Source organism: Diplotaxodon limnothrissa, linkage group LG6 (assembly GCF_057381915.1).
Source record: "Diplotaxodon limnothrissa isolate DT_005_m linkage group LG6, D_limnothrissa_male_GT1.1, whole genome shotgun sequence".
NCBI lineage: Eukaryota > Metazoa > Chordata > Actinopteri > Cichliformes > Cichlidae > Diplotaxodon > Diplotaxodon limnothrissa.
The window spans coordinates 29,683,112-29,700,456 of record NC_140601.1 but is presented as its reverse complement, the minus strand read 5'-3'; the positions used below and the strand labels follow the sequence as shown (position 1 = coordinate 29,700,456).

The window sequence follows — 17,345 nt, the reverse complement described above, 5'->3', positions numbered from 1 at the left end:
TATCCTAAAGGGTTTTTTCACAACTGCATCTATAACTATCACTGCTGTTCCGTCGATGGTTGCTCTTAAATGTTCTTGTTCACCCTTTTCAGCAGAAACTAGAAAATCACTTATTGCACTTTGCTAGCTTATTGCTCTTTTGTTGCATAGTTGTAGGTCCACTGTACAATATCATTTTTGGCATTGTCAGCAATGTGAGTTACGTAATTGTCCACTATTATTATGAATCTAGTATAATGAGTTAAAAGAGAACTGATTTGTACTGGCTTTTTCCCCTCCTTTTTTCCATCCTTTAGTATGTCTTATTTTCCCTTTTACTCTCACTGATTTCTTGCTGTTTTCTTTGCTTTCTTTTATTTCTCTTTGGCTGCCACTCTAGCTGTCTCCACTGATTTATTTTGCACCTGATGTGCAGACTACCTGAATGATTTCCATTACTTCAATTTGTACGAATACTTTGAATAAAATTCTAAATCTTCTTGTCAGTTTTTCCCAAACACAGTAAATCTTCCTTTCGGATTTCATTACAAACTTCCCTTTTCAGAAATGCTCCATGAAACCAGACTCTCAAAAACTCATTCGATTTGTTTCCATGCGTAAGTCCTTGGCTGAACCATCAGCCCCAGTTCTGCCCACAACAGAGTCCTTTGCCATAATAGCCCTAAAATGGTTTGAAATGATTGATTGCTTGGATGTTTTGGGTTTAAAAAAATTTACTGTCAGATACCTCTGTGCTAAGGGATACCCTGGTGCCTTTCACCAGTAGTAAATGGTTACCTCATATTTACAGGGTGTACTCATGATGATAGACAACATTTGGTGCAGGGCACTGAAAGCAGGACTCAAACTTTTTAACGGTCTGTAAAAGTCCCTTTGGCGCCTCGTCATAATTATAACTGCTCAGAGGCATTGAACTAATAAACAATGAAAAGCCCCTTCTGTGTTACGAAATAGCTTCCCATGCCAAACGCTGCAGTGTTCTTCAGAATCAGCAATAATTCAGATGTCTATTCTGTAGTTATAGCTCAGATTCATCCCAACACATGGCGCCATCCAAGTCAGTATCATCCAAAAAGCAGATCCTATAGTTTCCACACGGGATGCAACCCAACTACCTGAGTTTAACTGGAAAAGTAAATATGTGATAGTGAATATATAGTCGTCATATTGTTTTGGAAAGGTTTTTCTGTCTGGTACTGATTATTACAGACCTAAACCACTGCATTAAATGATGACAGAAACACTGCATTTCAAGGAGCTGGGTGAATTTGGAGTGGTGGTAGAAAAAAAGGTTAGAGAGGCAGAAATGTGCCTAAAAGGATGGCTGCTTTATCCATTTTCATCCTGCTGGTCTGTGCGTTTAGCAGAAGCAGTTGGATGGAGGTGTTGTAAGGTCAGACCATATATGTTATTATTACAGGTGTTACTCTTCCTGCGGTGTCAATTCTTCATAGACTGCAATTTTTCAAAGTTAGGAATTCACTGGCTGTTAAGTTCCAATACAGTCTTTCATTTTCGATAGGTAATATTTGACTTCTCTTCTGGTCCGTGTCGGTTTGAGCCAGTTGTGAGTGGCATTTTCCTGACCCTTCTGATGGTCTTGAGGTCTGTCGTCTGGTCGTCATGGGCACTGGACAGAGCCTTTTAATTGTTCTAATAACCATTTGAGGTACAACCCGGTACTAGAGAGCAGTGTAGTTCATAGAACTCAGATTTTTAAGGTCATTTTAATGCCTACTATGGAGAAAGCTCTCAGCATAGGAGAACATTTGAATGATGTAGATGGACTGTGATTGGTCCACAGATAAGTGTTGTTGATTGCCCCAGCAGTATTTTTTTTTTTTTTTTAAACAAGTGTAAACAACGGTTAAATAGCCATGTAACCTAATATACCTAAACCTAAAATAATGAGAAGTGATCTGACAGTGAGGTTCAGGCTTTGTTTTGCTTAAATGCAGCGAGGAAATACAGTGAGATATTGACTTCAGCCAGTCCTGTGTAACTCACAGTTGGGTTGGAGTCTAAAGAGTTCAGCCTAAAAGACGGACCGAACAAACTGTGATGTCACCCACTGGTTAGTGAAGCCTTGAGATGAGGGTTTGTGCCATCGACATCTTGGTGTTTTATAAATGGATGTGATGAATGAGGAACAGAGGTGACTGAAACCACATGCTCAACTTTCTAGTCACAAGTCACAACCTATCTTCTGTAGCGCTTCACTGTGATGACAACCTGTAATTCGGTAACTCAAATGTATAATTAATGTGTTTAAACCTCGGTTTTCAATATTTACTTATACTGAAGATATAAGGTACATGATAGTCAGAGCTAATTTACTGAAATTTGTTTTTACTGATAGATAATGTCTACTTATCTACTCTGTTAACCTAATATATCATAACATTATAGCTTCCTTTTTCTTCACAGACAGTATAGAGACATTAAGCATGCACTTCCTCCTGCTAATGAGACAGCTTTTAGGTTTGCCTTTATTACCTTGACCATTCAGCTAATGGGTTTCCCTCCTTATACCACTGTGATTTTGTCCCACTGTGACACTTCAGTAATGGCTTGATTCCGTTTGCAGCCCTGGTCTCAGAAGTGAGTTTATTGCCGCTCCTAAATACAGGCATTAGTCCTCGGTGATGGTCGCTGGCCCAGGCCCAGCATGCCACAGCATCACAATGAGCTCACTGTCGGGAGCTAAGATCACCTCCCGTTCTTCCCGTCTCTCACTACAGAGTGAAACGCCACATGCAGAGTTTCTGTTTTTGTGTCAGTGCTACAAGACATCGCCAGATTTTTCACTGTCAACAGTTTGTAACGGAATCAATGCCGACCTTTTCAGGCGTCTAATTGTATCATCGTCAGTGTAGTTTATTGTGCTTACGTAATATCTTAAAATCTTTGGATTGAAAACACTCTGGCTTTTCTTTTTTTGTAATCTGATCATTTTCCCCTCCATAATTCTAAATCAAGCATTCAGAATTATTTTCAAACTCCTTTACTTAAGCTAATAATATTATATGTCCTGCGGGAAATCTCCACTGCCTTTCATCAGCATGGAGTCATGTGAAGTTGGCAAGGGCATCAGTAATCATGCGAAACCCACAAAACAGTTCTTATGACCAATAAGTAATGTCACCGAAATAACAGCCGCTGGTAGGGGAGGTCTCATCTGAACAGACACAAGTCCATACCGAGGCCTTCCCAAAGCAGCTGAGAGATGTAAGCACTCCAGGGTGTGCTGGGTCTGCCCTGGGGCCTCTTCATGGGAGGACATGGCTGAAACAACTCAACTGTGGAGCCTTTTGATGTGGAGAAGTAGGGAGTCTAATCTGACTCCCTACTGGATGATTGAACTTATTCTGTCACTAAGGGAGAGCCTAGACACCCTTTGGAAGAAGCTAATTTCTTCTATTTGTATCCATCGTCTTATTGTTTGGTCACTACTCAGGACAAGTGAGAGTAGGGTTCGACCAGTAAATTGAGCTTTCATGCTCAACACTCTTTTTTACCACAACATGCTGATACAATGTCTGCATGACTGCAGATGCAGCACAAATCCATCTGTCAGCCTCATGCTCCACTCTTCCTTCACTTGTAAACAGGATCCAGAGATACTTTATTCTCCACTAGTTGCCATAGAGCAAGAAGCAAGCAACACAATGGACAGGTCAGTAGTGTGTTGTTGGGCTAAAACAAAAAGACAAACCACCATTTACACCTCTGATTAACCTAACCCCACTAATTGTATGTTCTTTGGACTGTGGGGAGAAGCCAGAGTACCTGGAGAGAACCCAGGCAGCTGCAAATTCCACACTGAAAATCTGCTGCCAGATGATGGATTTGAACCCAAAGCCTTCTTGCTGTAAGGCAACAGTGCTAACCGCCATGCCACTGTTATATTTATAAAATTAGATTGCTTACATTTTTGATGTATTTCAGCTCTCCATATGTCTCTGGCAGTAATCAGCAGTTCACAGTCTGAGAAGGTTTGCAGATCACAGCCCAGCTGTTAACTCAATGAATGTAAGCAGGCAGCCTCACGGTGGATCATATCTTTCCTCTGTGTCTGCAGCCAGTCTGATAAAGGAGACACCCCTGCTTTCTGGGGGTGTTCTCTTTGTGTCTAGGTCAGATAGGGATGTGAATGTAAAGAGAGATGTGTGATAAAGGTAGGCACTAACGAGGGATTGTATCATTGCAGTTAACTTGAACACATGAGAGATCCAAAAGGATCAGTGTAGCTTTAGTCCATGTGCACATGGCCTGTTATCCTTGTTGGAGTCTATTACTGCAGGAAGTTTCTGGTCAAAGCCAGGAAACCCAGGTTGTCCTTGATGAGCCATCCAGCTGTGTCCTCAGTCAGATAACCTTCCACCATTGTACCCCAAAGGAACGCAGTCAGCACTTTAGGAAACCTTCACCTCTGGCACAACAGTCCAGCCCAGGACACAACATGGACAAAACGAGTCGGGATATTAACTTTCATGGATAGTGTAAATTAGAGTTCTAGAAGTCTTAAGCCAAAGAAAAGCATCTACAGTTCCATAATTGTGTCCCTGGATTTGGGTATACTTTTCACCTTTTTTATAATTAACTCCCCAGCCCTGGAAGGCTGATGAGGTGTTATCGTCAGCTCACCAAGCGGGCAAGCAGCGTGGACACCCAGTTTGTGAATACGATAGGTCAAGAACAAAGCGAGTTTAAAATTGATACCAAAGGTGCATCTATTAAAAATCTTTTACAAGATTGAGTGTCGGTGGCTTTGACTTTAAGGTCAGACGTCGAGTTTTCTGAACATTTTTTGAATGGCAAACCTTGAACAAAATGATGTAGGAGTTTCAAAATAATAATAATACGTGTATCTGTCTTGTAATCTCGGACAAGACAGATACACAAGGTCAAGGTCAGAGGTCAAGTTTTCTGAAAATCTTGTAAATGCGATAACTTGACAACAAGGCAACGTAGGATTTTGAAATTGATACCATAGATGTATCTACTAGGAGACTAGGGTTAACACTGGCTACCACCATTATTTATTTATGTTAATATTCTCAAAGGTTATGTACAAAATATGCAATAAAGAGCAGAGAGCCATCATATGAACCATGTGTTAATAAATTAGGCCATCATAGTGGACTGTTAAGTAAAAAATGTGCTCATTGTTGTTGCCCTCGTGTATATATGAGAGCAACACATCTCGGTCTTTTGCCATCACAAAGCATTTGTTTCCACCCACAAGGGGAGTGTGGGTGGGAGGACTGTAACATATGACTGCTGTCCTGTACACGGATGTCCACTAAAAGTCATTAGGAGGCAAAGAATTAAAGTGAACAGTCTCTCTTTAAAATTTCTAAATGCTTTGTTGGAGCATGGATAGTACATTTAAAAAATGTCAAAAAGTAACACGAATCAGTGTTTTCATCTAGTTTCACAGACAGTGTTGCTAAAATAACAAATTTAGAGAGTGGGATCTATGGTGTAAATTATTCTTAGTGCATGTAGTTTCCATTTTAAAGTCATTACTGCTGATGTGCTTTGTGGTAGGGTGTGGTTTTGGTTGATTGCACAATTTCTACTTGCGTGAGCGGTCTTGCTGGCCTATGTACACAATGGACAAGCTGTAGACACTTGTCTGTGACTAGGTCGATATCCACAGGCATCTCTAAAGTATGCATAAAGATTTCCAGATGGCACGTCAAATTTCTTCAACAGTTGGAAAAGAAGGACAAAGGAAAAAACTTCTAATTTGTCTTTTGCTTTTTAAGGGGTGTAAATTGTTTCTCTTAGCAGCAACTCCTGTCCTTATGAAAATGCTACAAAAAGAACAAAAGGTTATGATTGACGTCACATTTCTCTTTTGCAGTGTTGGATTTTTCCAAACATTGGTATTGGTTTTAGTATTCAGTGTATTCATGTACGAGAAATTATACTTTAATATTGTGTTTTCCTGCAATGTGCTTAGAGCAGTCACATTATGCTGCTGAATTATTTCAGAGAAAACCTTTCTTCGGATAAGCCAGGGCCAGCTCATTCAGTTAGCTGTGGTTTAACTAAAAAAAAAGATTAGTCTTTCCCTGAGTTATTGATGGCTTTCTTCACCCAGCTCAATCTCCTAATGGATCAGCTGCCAATCATCAGTCAGTGTTAAGTCCTTCATTTAACAAACGTGCAGACTTTGCACTTCAGTCACAGAATTAACGACCTCAGAGATTGGACCCTTTAATGAACAAGTTATTGCTCATCAAGAGATAGAAGAACGTACCTTAGTGAGAATGAAAGAAGATAGAACAGTCTTCTTCAAACTTTCAAACCAATCAGCTGATAATGTTTTTTCTGCGCATGTTTAATAAGGTGAGATGTAGTTTGTGGCCTTATAGTTTGGTACCATGTTGTGATTACATCATTAAAACTTCTGGATTATTCTCTTGTTACATAACTTGGATTAGTCTCATTTTGTTGGGATAAGCATTCCAAGCAAAAATATTCAAAGAGTGCTCCGAAAGCCCAAATGACTGGATAGTTATGTTAGAGTTATGATGTGTGAGCATTATCTGGTGCAGTTATTGGCAATGGCAAACAGTTCGTAGGTGCATTTCAAATATAATAACACATTAAGCACTACCAGGTGCTAGGAGAAAGACCAAGGGAAGACAGTAATGGCCTTGGTGCTGGCCCCAGCATTAGCCTTATGACATATGGGTCATCTGCTTGCCTCAGGGAGCTAAACCAGAATTTCGAAATCAAATTTTTAAATTGTAAATTAAAATTAGAGATAGTGTTTGTCAAATTAAATTTGTTCCAATATAATACATCTGTTTGCCAAGGTTAATAAATAATCTTTATCCTGCTATTTTCTTCATTTTTGCATAACAACCTTTGGTGATTGTGATGTCAGTGACGCAGATTTTCTGGGTTTTAGTTTAAGTTATGCAGAAACAACACACCATGTCTGAGTCTAGTGACTCAAATCTAAGCCTTGGACTTTAAGCTAATCAGACAACAGTGTAACTGGAGAGGAGACTGTTTCCCTAAGGAGGCACTGATGGGAGGACAAAGTAGTATTTCCCCATGTGTTACGTTCCCCCCGAAGGGGTCTAGGCATGTGAGAGAGGGGACCAGTAACAAATGAGTCCGGAATCAGAATGAAAAAGGAAAACAAACAGAGTTGTTCTGCATCAATAAAACTTTATTACAAAATGGTACAGGTTAACATTAACTTAAAGGGCCGGCAACGCCGTCTTACCAATAACGCCTGGAAAAAGAGAAAAAGGGTTGCAACAACAAAGAACACAACAACCAAACAAAAACTCCACACCACGAGGAGGTACTTCCAGGGGCCCACAAGCTCACCCTGTCACTATCAGCAGCTGGCTTTACTGCTGCCAAGGCCCACAAGCCCACACTACTCACGCAAAGCAGCTATGCTGTTTCCACAACTCCACACTTTGAGCAGGCAAGGCTCACAAGCCCACACTACTCACGCAAAGCAGCTATGCTGTTTCCACAACTCCACACTTTGAGCAGGTTAACCACACACACAACACAGAGACACCAGAAAACACCCCACCCCGTTCACAGCTCATCCCCAGCTTATATGACCTCCGAGAGGTGATTGCTGACTGGGCCCAGGTGGTAAATGAGTCCAATGAGCAGCAGCTGTGTCCTGGGGAGAGAGAAGAGCAAGAGAGAGACGGGGGGTGGAGCAAAAGAGGAGGAGGCGGAGAAAAACACCACGCCCACACAAGGGCAGTATCAGGAGGCCCAGCTAGGGCCGTAACACCCCCTCCCATAAATACAAACCAGTGGTTTGTCATAGAACGTCCTACCCAGCTTTTAAACATATCACCTACCATCCACCATAATAACGGTTAGGCATACCCTGCCGAATCTGCCAAGACCTTTTTGATGGGTTGAAAACACTGCACGGGGTTGGCTCAAGTCCCTCAACATAGTGTCCCAAATGACAGCCAAATGTTTTTTGAGCCATCACATATGGAGAACCCATCAGGCAGCTAGAAGGCCTTACAGCAACACTTCTCTGACGCTTCTTCGCTAGGTCATGGCAAAAGGCATGCTGGTTAGCCAGAGGTGCAGGTTGAAATGGTTGTGTCACACACAATCTATCACACTGTAGGTCATCTGGACCCGAGAGACCGTCATCAGGTGGCAGATTACAATTAGTTGATCTCTGACAGTGACCAAATGACACCACTGAGCAATTATGCTCCAACTGTTGCCTAGGACTGGCAACTTTGTCGGTTTGTGAACCACAGTTCACTCTTTTGAAAGCAGATCGATTTTGCTTTGAGTTTTCTTTCAAACAGTGAGCAATCAGGTGGCCAGGTTTGTGGCAGAAGAAACAGAGCTTTGTTTTGGCTCTTGAAACCACGCCTGTATTGACTTTGTTAGCTGGCACACTCCTAACTCCCAAGACTGACTGTTTCTGTTTGTAGGCCCCACAATCTGCTATTAAATGGCCAGACTTTAAACAGAAAAAACACTTTCTTTTTGCCTTGGAATGGGACACAAGTACCTCACCCTTTGGGTACTGTCTAGCTGGCACATCACTAACCTTCACTAGGTCATCGCGTCGGTCGTGCTTAATGACACTGGTTTTATGGATGAGGGCAAACTCATCAGCCAGTGTTGCAGCCTGCTGTAGCGAGGAAACCTTCTGTTCATTAATATATACCGCGATGCGCTCAGAAATGCAGTTCTTAAATTCCTCTATGAGCATTAGTTCCCGGATCGAAGCCAGGTCAGTGGCTTTGCAGGCCGCACACCACCGATCGAAAAGAACACCTTTTTCCCTGGCGAAATCAAGATAGGACTGACCCTGACCTCTTCTCAACCCCCGGAAACGCTGCCTATAGGCTTCTGGGACCAGCTCATAGGCCAGCAGGATAGCCCTTTTCAGCTTGTCATAGTCCAAGCTGTCCTCAGCTGACAACGAGGAACAGACTTCTTGAGCCTTACCCGCCAGCTTACATTGGAGCAAAATGGCCCACGAATCCCGTGGCCAGTGCAAGGCCGTGGCTATTCGTTCAAACGACTCGAAGTAGCTATCGACCTCAGTGTCACGGAACATCGGAACCAGACGACTGTTTTTCCCTACGTCAAACGGGATGTCCGCCTGACGAATGGAGGCGGTCGGAGGAAGGGAAACCTGCCGGAGTTCCAGCTGTCGCAACCTCACAGCTGTCTCTGCCTCCACCTCCACCTTCCTCAATTCGACCTCCCTAGCCCTAGCCAGTTCCGCGTCCAAACGCCTAAGCTCTAGCTCCCTTTTCAGCTGGAACTCTCTCTCACGCTGCTCCTTCTCCAGCTGGAGACGAGCCAGGCGTACACGGAGCTTAGCATCCAGCTTCGAGCCTTCACTTGATTCAATGGAGAGGGGTTCGAAGCGAGGCACTGTCATGGGTTTGTCCTCAGGCAGCCCCTGATCAACAGGTGTCGACACCAATGGACCTACAGCTTGAGCTGGCGCCTGCAGAACGGGCTGAGACGCTGCACCACGCTCACCCTTAAACACTGCAATATCAAAGGTAGCCATTGACTCTAAAACAAAAACTACCTGAGGCTAACAATAACAACAAAGAAGCACCACCTCCAATACACAAATGAGAAACAGGCGGGAAAAGTGTGGCCACAGGTTAACCAATAAATAAAAATACCGCCAACCCTCTCCCCAGACCTGCCTACTAAAATCTTAGCCTAGTTAGCTTCTGGAGTGTACCAGGCTCGAGGCAACTTTAAAGGCTAAGCGTCAAGTGCACAAAGCACCGACAAGCCTACCCCCGACAGGGAACTAATCCCCACCCGGGATTACTCCGAAAATAATAAAAGAAAAATAAAAAATGAGTGCCTGAAGGAGGAGCTTACGCTCAGCTAGACACTCCCCTTTGCTAACTGGAGAGAGAGCGCAGCAGATACAATACAACTAAACAAGCCACCGGCAAACAACTCACTAAAACTCAATTGCTGTTCCTTCCAGTCATATCCCGGACGAGCCCCCACATTGTTACGTTCCCCCCGAAGGGGTCTAGGCATGTGAGAGAGGGGACCAGTAACAAATGAGTCCGGAATCAGAATGAAAAAGGAAAACAAACAGAGTTGTTCTGCATCAATAAAACTTTATTACAAAATGGTACAGGTTAACATTAACTTAAAGGGCCGGCAACGCCGTCTTACCAATAACGCCTGGAAAAAGAGAAAAAGGGTTGCAACAACAAAGAACACAACAACCAAACAAAAACTCCACACCACGAGGAGGTACTTCCAGGGGCCCACAAGCTCACCCTGTCACTATCAGCAGCTGGCTTTACTGCTGCCAAGGCTCACGCAAAGCAGCTATGCTGTTTCCACAACTCCACACTTTGAGCAGGCAAGGCTCACAAGCCCACACTACTCACGCAAAGCAGCTATGCTGTTTCCACAACTCCACACTTTGAGCAGGTTAACCACACACAACACAGAGACACCAGAAAACACCCCACCCCGTTCACAGCTCATCCCCAGCTTATATGACCTCCGAGAGGTGATTGCTGACTGGGCCCAGGTGGTAAATGAGTCCAATGAGCAGCAGCTGTGTCCTGGGGAGAGAGAAGAGCAAGAGAGAGACGGGGGGTGGAGCAAAAGAGGAGGAGGCGGAGAAAAACACCACGCCCACACAAGGGCAGTATCAGGAGGCCCAGCTAGGGCCGTAACACCATGACATCATTATCATCATTAATTTCTCTTCTTTTGCCTGAAGCTGTCTCACTCAGAGCTCATGAGACGCTATAAACTCGCACAACCCCGAAGGTGTCATTTTATTTTACTGCCACACGACCGCAAAGTACAGACTGACCTCAGCACCATGCAAATTAATTGAAGCTTAGGTTTGGACTTTTCAGGTTTTCTTAATGTGATTCAAATCCAGCTGCAAGTTTAGCCACGAAGCACATTCATCTGCAAAATGTCAGTGATCTTATTGGTGTAGATTAGAAATGAGCTGCATCGGTCTGACTTTGTGTAATGGGGCTTTATGCAGTCAGTCCCAACAGGCCCTGCTTTTTCTGGTCACTTTGCTCATAAATAGCACCTTAATTGAGATTTGAGTATAAATATGACAAGTAGTTTTTCTAACCATATACACTATTTCATTATAATATGGTTTGTCTGAACGTCTTTATAACCTGTGGTTACTGGGACACAGTTGAAAAGGAGACATTTAAACTCAGTGAGGGTTGCCTGGTTGAAATGTCAGTTTCAGCTCTTGTGTTAGACTTGTGATTTTTATGATTTTCAGCTGGCACAGTTTTATAAAATAACGCAGTTACAAGTTTGCTGTTGGGTTCACCTGGTAGGTAGTCTGCTTCCAACTCCCTAAAATTTCACATTCATCTATTTTTATTGTTTAAATGTGGTCAACAGACAGTTTGTGAGGACTTTGAATTTTGGAAACTCATGTCTGTCTCAGAGTGAAATATATTGTATATTTAATGATAATAATAATAAATACTATGCAATAAATGATTTCATGATATTTTCATAATATTTTACCTAGCATTCATTTATGTGTCATGTCCCCCTTTTTCCCCCTTTGTCTCCACAGATCGAGAGGACCAGTCCATTCTCTGCACGTGAGTAAACAGACCATTTAAGACCATTTGGCTGGTCTTATTTCAACACGACACATTCTTCTGCAAGGCAAACTGAACCACCTGGACTAAATTAATGTCTCCTTTCCATTAGGAGACATGGAAACTGTCTTGCAGTGTATTTCTCTGTTGCTTCTTTTGCCTGAATTAAATGAAACGGACAATAATGCATTTACTTGCAATTACATGAGTTGAAAAGGGCAGTAAAAGTGAGTGAGTTGCTTCAGGGTCTGGACACTTTTTACGTTTCTCACAAGACGCAATAGCCTGCTCAGTGTCACTGAGAAGCTTGCTTTAAAAGAAGTGTGGGTCTGAGAAATGCCTGACATTTCTGCTTCACAGTCCTCTGGCGTCATTTCACTGACAAGTGCCTGCTGATGACAGGAATGAAGCCAAAGAAAATGCCAGAGAAGGTATCAAGATATAAGCCACGCAACAAGGGTTTACAAAACTGAACTGAACTAAAAGAACTGTAATTTACAAAGGCTCTCTGCAACCTTAATTCCAATACAGTATCGACAAATTACACACCTCGCATGGTTTGGTGTCATAATTGTTCATTCAGCTGCTGCGCAACTTACTATTTTCTACATTTTGCGTTAGTGAAGAGAGCAATTCTATAAAAGATAAGCCAAGTCTGAAGTTGCCACCCTGTCAATCAGTTCATTTTTTATGTACAATAATTTTACTTTTGCTCTTTACTTTATAAGATAAAGAATCGAAAGTAATGCAGGGAATAACTGTGTGATCCACAGACTATAAACGGGCAACAGTGTGGAGAAAAAAGCTTCCTCTTAACAGAAGGAAACATCTGGCTGTACTGGGATTATGGAGGGCAACCGTCTGCTGCCAAAGAATAACCTGAAACAACGATATAGTCGGTGTTATATCAGCACATTCCTGAAAATAATCATCCATCTAACTGACTCCCCTCAATGAAGTCAAAGACAGTTGATCTACCTCAAGTTTTAATGAAAGGCATTTTGTATATTTGTGCAATTCAACAATGATTTTTATTTTTTGGAGTTTGCTTGGAGACAGACATTAAAATGTGCCGCAAATTGTGGACAGTGGTAAAGGTTTTGACACTTGTATGCATAATAAAAAACATGAAAATCTCATAAGCTACTGTTAGGTCAGCAGTGGGGGGTTTTTATTGTGGAGGAGCTGAGAAATATCACACCCAGCGGTCCAAGGCCAACAACAAGCACACTGACGCAATCTCCCCACGATTACTGTCTGTTCACAGCAGAGGTGTGGACTCGAGTCACATGACTTGGACTCGAGTCAGACTCGAGTCATTAATTTTATGACTTTAGACTTGACTTGAAAAAATGTTCTCAGACTTGTGACTTGACTTGGACTTTTACACCAATGACTTGGGACTTGAATTGGACTTGAACCTGTTTACTTGAAAAGACTTGATATTTTACCCCAAATATAAAATTTAACATGCATATTATATAGAGATTGAAAATGTGACGTCATTCACGGGTAGAACCGCAAAGGATTCTGGGAACTCGTGGCAAGCGGTACTAGCGCACGCAGGCTTTCAATTAAAATCAGTTATACAGCGATAAAAAGAAACACAAAAATGTCAAGAAGCTGTTGTATTATTAACTGCAATAGCCGGTCGCATGACAGCCACGGGAAGCCGACGGGTAAAGAGATCGGTTGTTATCGGATTATGTCGTTGAAGAGAAATTGTTCAAGCCATGTTTCCGAAGTAACAAAGACGCGACGGATGGCCTGGATTGCAGCCATTCAAAGACCAAATATAACGTCCCAGAACACTCCAGCTCACAGGTTAGTCTGCTCCAAGCATTTACACGAAGGTCAGTGTTTTTTAGTAGTTAATACCTCATTTTCATAACATAATTAGTGATATAGGTTACAAGCAAGTCTGGCGCTGAACAGAAAGGGTCGCGCTATGCTCCTTTATTTATTGTGCATAAATAGTGAATTGTCCTGACACAATATTGCGTTTCGCTTATGTTATTATGGTACATTGACAAGAACATATACTTTTATTCACAGGATAAAACAGGTTTTTTGTATCACTAATTGCCCAGTACGATTACAGCATACAATATTATTGTCACTGCTACATTTCTGTGATGGGTACCAGAAATTATTTCCACTACTAATTAATTACCGTTGAGCTCAAAGGTCCTATTAATAAACGGTTAAGGAATGTGTATTTATGATGACGATTTGTGAGACTGGTAAACTTATGATACGTACGATGGTCTTTACTTTCTACATGGTGCATTTCAAGGTCCTGCACCCATCCGTCGGTAAACTGTACCTGGGCTTGTTGCAGTGACCTGAAGTTACTAAACTTCATGAGTGTATGCACTCACTCCAAGAACCGTATGATTATAAATATGCATATAAATATGCTAAGATGAGATAGCTGACTTCATCTAACTAGCAAATGTTGTCCAGGCTACGTTGGTGATACAGTTTTTTTTAATGTGTATGATATTTTTGTCATGCGATTTTAAAGCTGGTCCTACAACCGCATCCAAGAATAACATGCAGCTTATCTCAGAACTGTCGGTGAAAATTATTCTTGGAGCTAAGTTTAATTGAGCTGCATTTTAAAGAGGTGCAATTTCACAATTTGTGTATATTTTCTAAGTTCACTATTTTGTCATGTGTTGAGAAAAACACAGATTTTAAAATTACATGGTCTAATATTTACATTTAGCATATAACTGCAACATTATTTTTTCGTTTTGTTTTTTTTAAAGACTCGAAAGGACTTGAAATTCAAAGTTTCAGACTTGTGACTTGACTCGGACTTTTACACCAGTGACTTGAGACTCGACTCTGACTTGCCTGACATTACTTGAGACTTGACTTGAGACTTGAGGATAAAGACTTGAGACTTACTTGAGACTTGCAAAACAATGACTTGGTCCCACCTCTGGTTCACAGTACCTAACAAGACTGACAAGACTTACCCACTGCTCTCTCCCCATCTCCCAGCCACATCGCGCTCGCCATGTCTGAAAGGAAAACTATAGTTTTGTGCATACTTGGTTTTTGCAGATTTGCACTTACTGTAAAACCTCAGGTATGCTCTAAATCTAAACGGCTCCCCAAAGTTTTTGCAGCAGCTTTTTTTCTTTCTTTTTTTCCCCTCGTTCCATGGTAGCTGTGTGATAGAGCAGTGAAAGGCCTGCCAGCAACCACAGCTGCTGAAGTGGACTGATGCTTAAAAATATAGTTTAAAGATAAACAGGAGTACTTATGTAGCAGTGTTTAGTTTAGTCCGAGATTATATTTGTGCTGTTGTAGTGAAAAAGAGTTCTTGTCTAACCTATTAACCACGAACACTCAGCTGTGCACAAAACGGTCTAAAGTGCACAATTTTTATTTTTGTAGCGCTTATCAAAAGTTTTACAAACACACAATATCCAGACAAAACTAATTAAAACAATTTTTAAAAAAAAGAATAGAAACCAAAATTTCAAACTGTTAGCATAAATTCTAAAAGTATTGAGCAATCATCTATTTTCTGCTTCTTATCTGGATTGTGAGAGCAGGAGAGATGCCCAGTCCTCCCTCCCCCAGCCACCTCCTCCAGTTCCTCTGGTGTGTCTCTCCTCCCAGTTAGACATGCCTGACACACCTCACCTAGGAGGCACCCAGAAGGCATCTTAATCAAATACTTGAACCACCTCAAATGGCTCCTTTTGATGTGGAGCACTCTTATCCCCTCCCAACTGACCGAGTTCCTCACCCAATCTCTAAGACAGAGCCCAGACAGGAAGCTCATTTCTTATTCTTTTGGTGATTACCTAGAGCTCCTGGGTATAGATAAGGCCGTGCACATAGATTAAACAGTAAAATGGCATCTTCGCATTAACACTCAGGTCGGCTTTGGCATCACTGCTGTTGCTAACCCAAACTGTTGCTGCTCCAATTATGTGCAAAAAGCAGATGATGTTATGAAAATACAAACAGAATCTGTAGCAGCTCTAGCGGAGTCCAGCACCCAACCCAACAAGTCAGATATATCGCTGGTAATGTGAACCAAGCTCTCGCTATGATTGCAGAAGGGACCGAATGGTTTGAGGGCCTGAAACATGATACCGAAGCGCGCCACACAGACACCCTGAGGAATGTGGTCAAATGCCTTGTCCAGATCCACTGACCCTTAAATACAACAATATTAACAATTCCCATGTCAATTTACATTTCAGTGAGTTCATGGAGAGTTCATGGTAGACTAAGTATTAACCCTCTGAGGTCTAAATCTTCAGTGACCCTGATAAGTGCCCCTAACCCTAACGCTAACCCTATGCAAGTAAAATATGTATTTTAAGTTATTTAAAAAGAAAGAAAGCATGTGGCCTTGACCCGATTTTAGGTAGCAAAAGATCTATAAGAAAGCCTACAATGTAAAAGTACATCTAACAGTTATTTAAAAGAAGAAGCAGACAAAGCAAGCCAGAGTTCAGCTGTCTTGCTTTGTTTGTCCTCACAAAGCAAACATTTGGTTGCCTTTTGTCTTTTATAATCATCAAATGACCGCACCGTGACAGTTTTAGTTTTTCTGGTTACTCTTTTATTTGTATCGTCTTGTTGCTTTGCTTTGCAGAGGTGAGTCGGGAGCCGGTAAGACAGAAAACACAAAAAAGGTCATTCAGTACCTGGCACATGTTGCCTCCTCGCACAAAGGAAGAAAAGATCACAACATTCCCGTGAGTATTAACAAGTCTCACCAATTTTGTAATTCTTCTCATGCTTCTTTTTAGTCCTTAATTAAATGAAATACAACTTTAAATCAGGGGTATCAAACTCATCTCAAAAAGTTATTCTCTTTTTTATTGGGCAAATGACAAACTGAGTTCACATTTTTACACCCAAATTTGAGCCGGCACACTAGACCTCTCTGAGAGCTTGCACAAACAGGTGGATTAACATAACAGATGATTTTGGTTGTTACCAGTAGTGTTCATTTAGAGAAGCTGTGGCATAAACCTTACATCAGTAATTTGTTAACCACTGAAGATTATACAGATGGCAGTTGGAAGGTGCAAAAATTTCACATGTAGTTTTGCAACTTTTCTGCAACTTTTTTGGTTCAAGCAACTTATTAAGATCCAGAAATGCTTTTAGGTTTTGACACATTTTTTCTCCTGGAATCGCAGCAAAAGTCCTTTAGTGCAGTTTTCATATAAAGCCATCTAGTGTGCCGAATGGATCACATTGGTGCATGTTTGAAACCCCTTTTTTAGATTCTGCTCATAAAGTGGATTTTGATTTTTTTTTTTTTAATTAACCTACAAGGGGGAGGGAGGGGTCATTCCACTGCTATCCTACTAATACAGTGCTAGAAAAATGCTGTGATTGAGGTAAAGATGTTTTTTAAAAAGTGGGGTTGTTGTTGAGGTGCTTGTGATTGTAAAGCTTTTGTGCACACAGTCTAACAGTTTACATTTGTTTATCTGTAACAAACAGCCAGAATCACCCAAACCAGTGAAACTACAGGCAAGTTTTTATGCTTTCTTACACTCCATGTTCACATGCATGCCACACTAACCTTTAAGACAGTATTCACTAATCTAATAAAATATCTGAGTTCATCCAATGGTGTCAGCGATTTTTACTTTTCACACTTATGTAAGCTGCCTGGTGTTAACACTGAAGATATCTTATTTAGCAGATATTTTGTCTCTC

At 41.6% G+C, this 17,345-nt stretch overlaps 1 protein-coding gene across 1 annotated transcript in view; it reads left to right on the top strand.

Annotated features, from left to right (window-relative positions):
* Positions 1-17,345, top strand: part of LOC146630812 (myosin-10-like) — a 65,161-nt gene that overhangs the window by 16,206 nt on the left and 31,610 nt on the right. Inside the window, exons 4-6 of the mRNA XM_085354970.1 lie at positions 11,606-11,633; positions 16,264-16,366; positions 17,127-17,156. Coding sequence (XP_085211096.1) covers positions 11,606-11,633; positions 16,264-16,366; positions 17,127-17,156 — 161 coding nt within the window. The remainder of the gene's footprint in view (positions 1-11,605; positions 11,634-16,263; positions 16,367-17,126; positions 17,157-17,345) is intronic.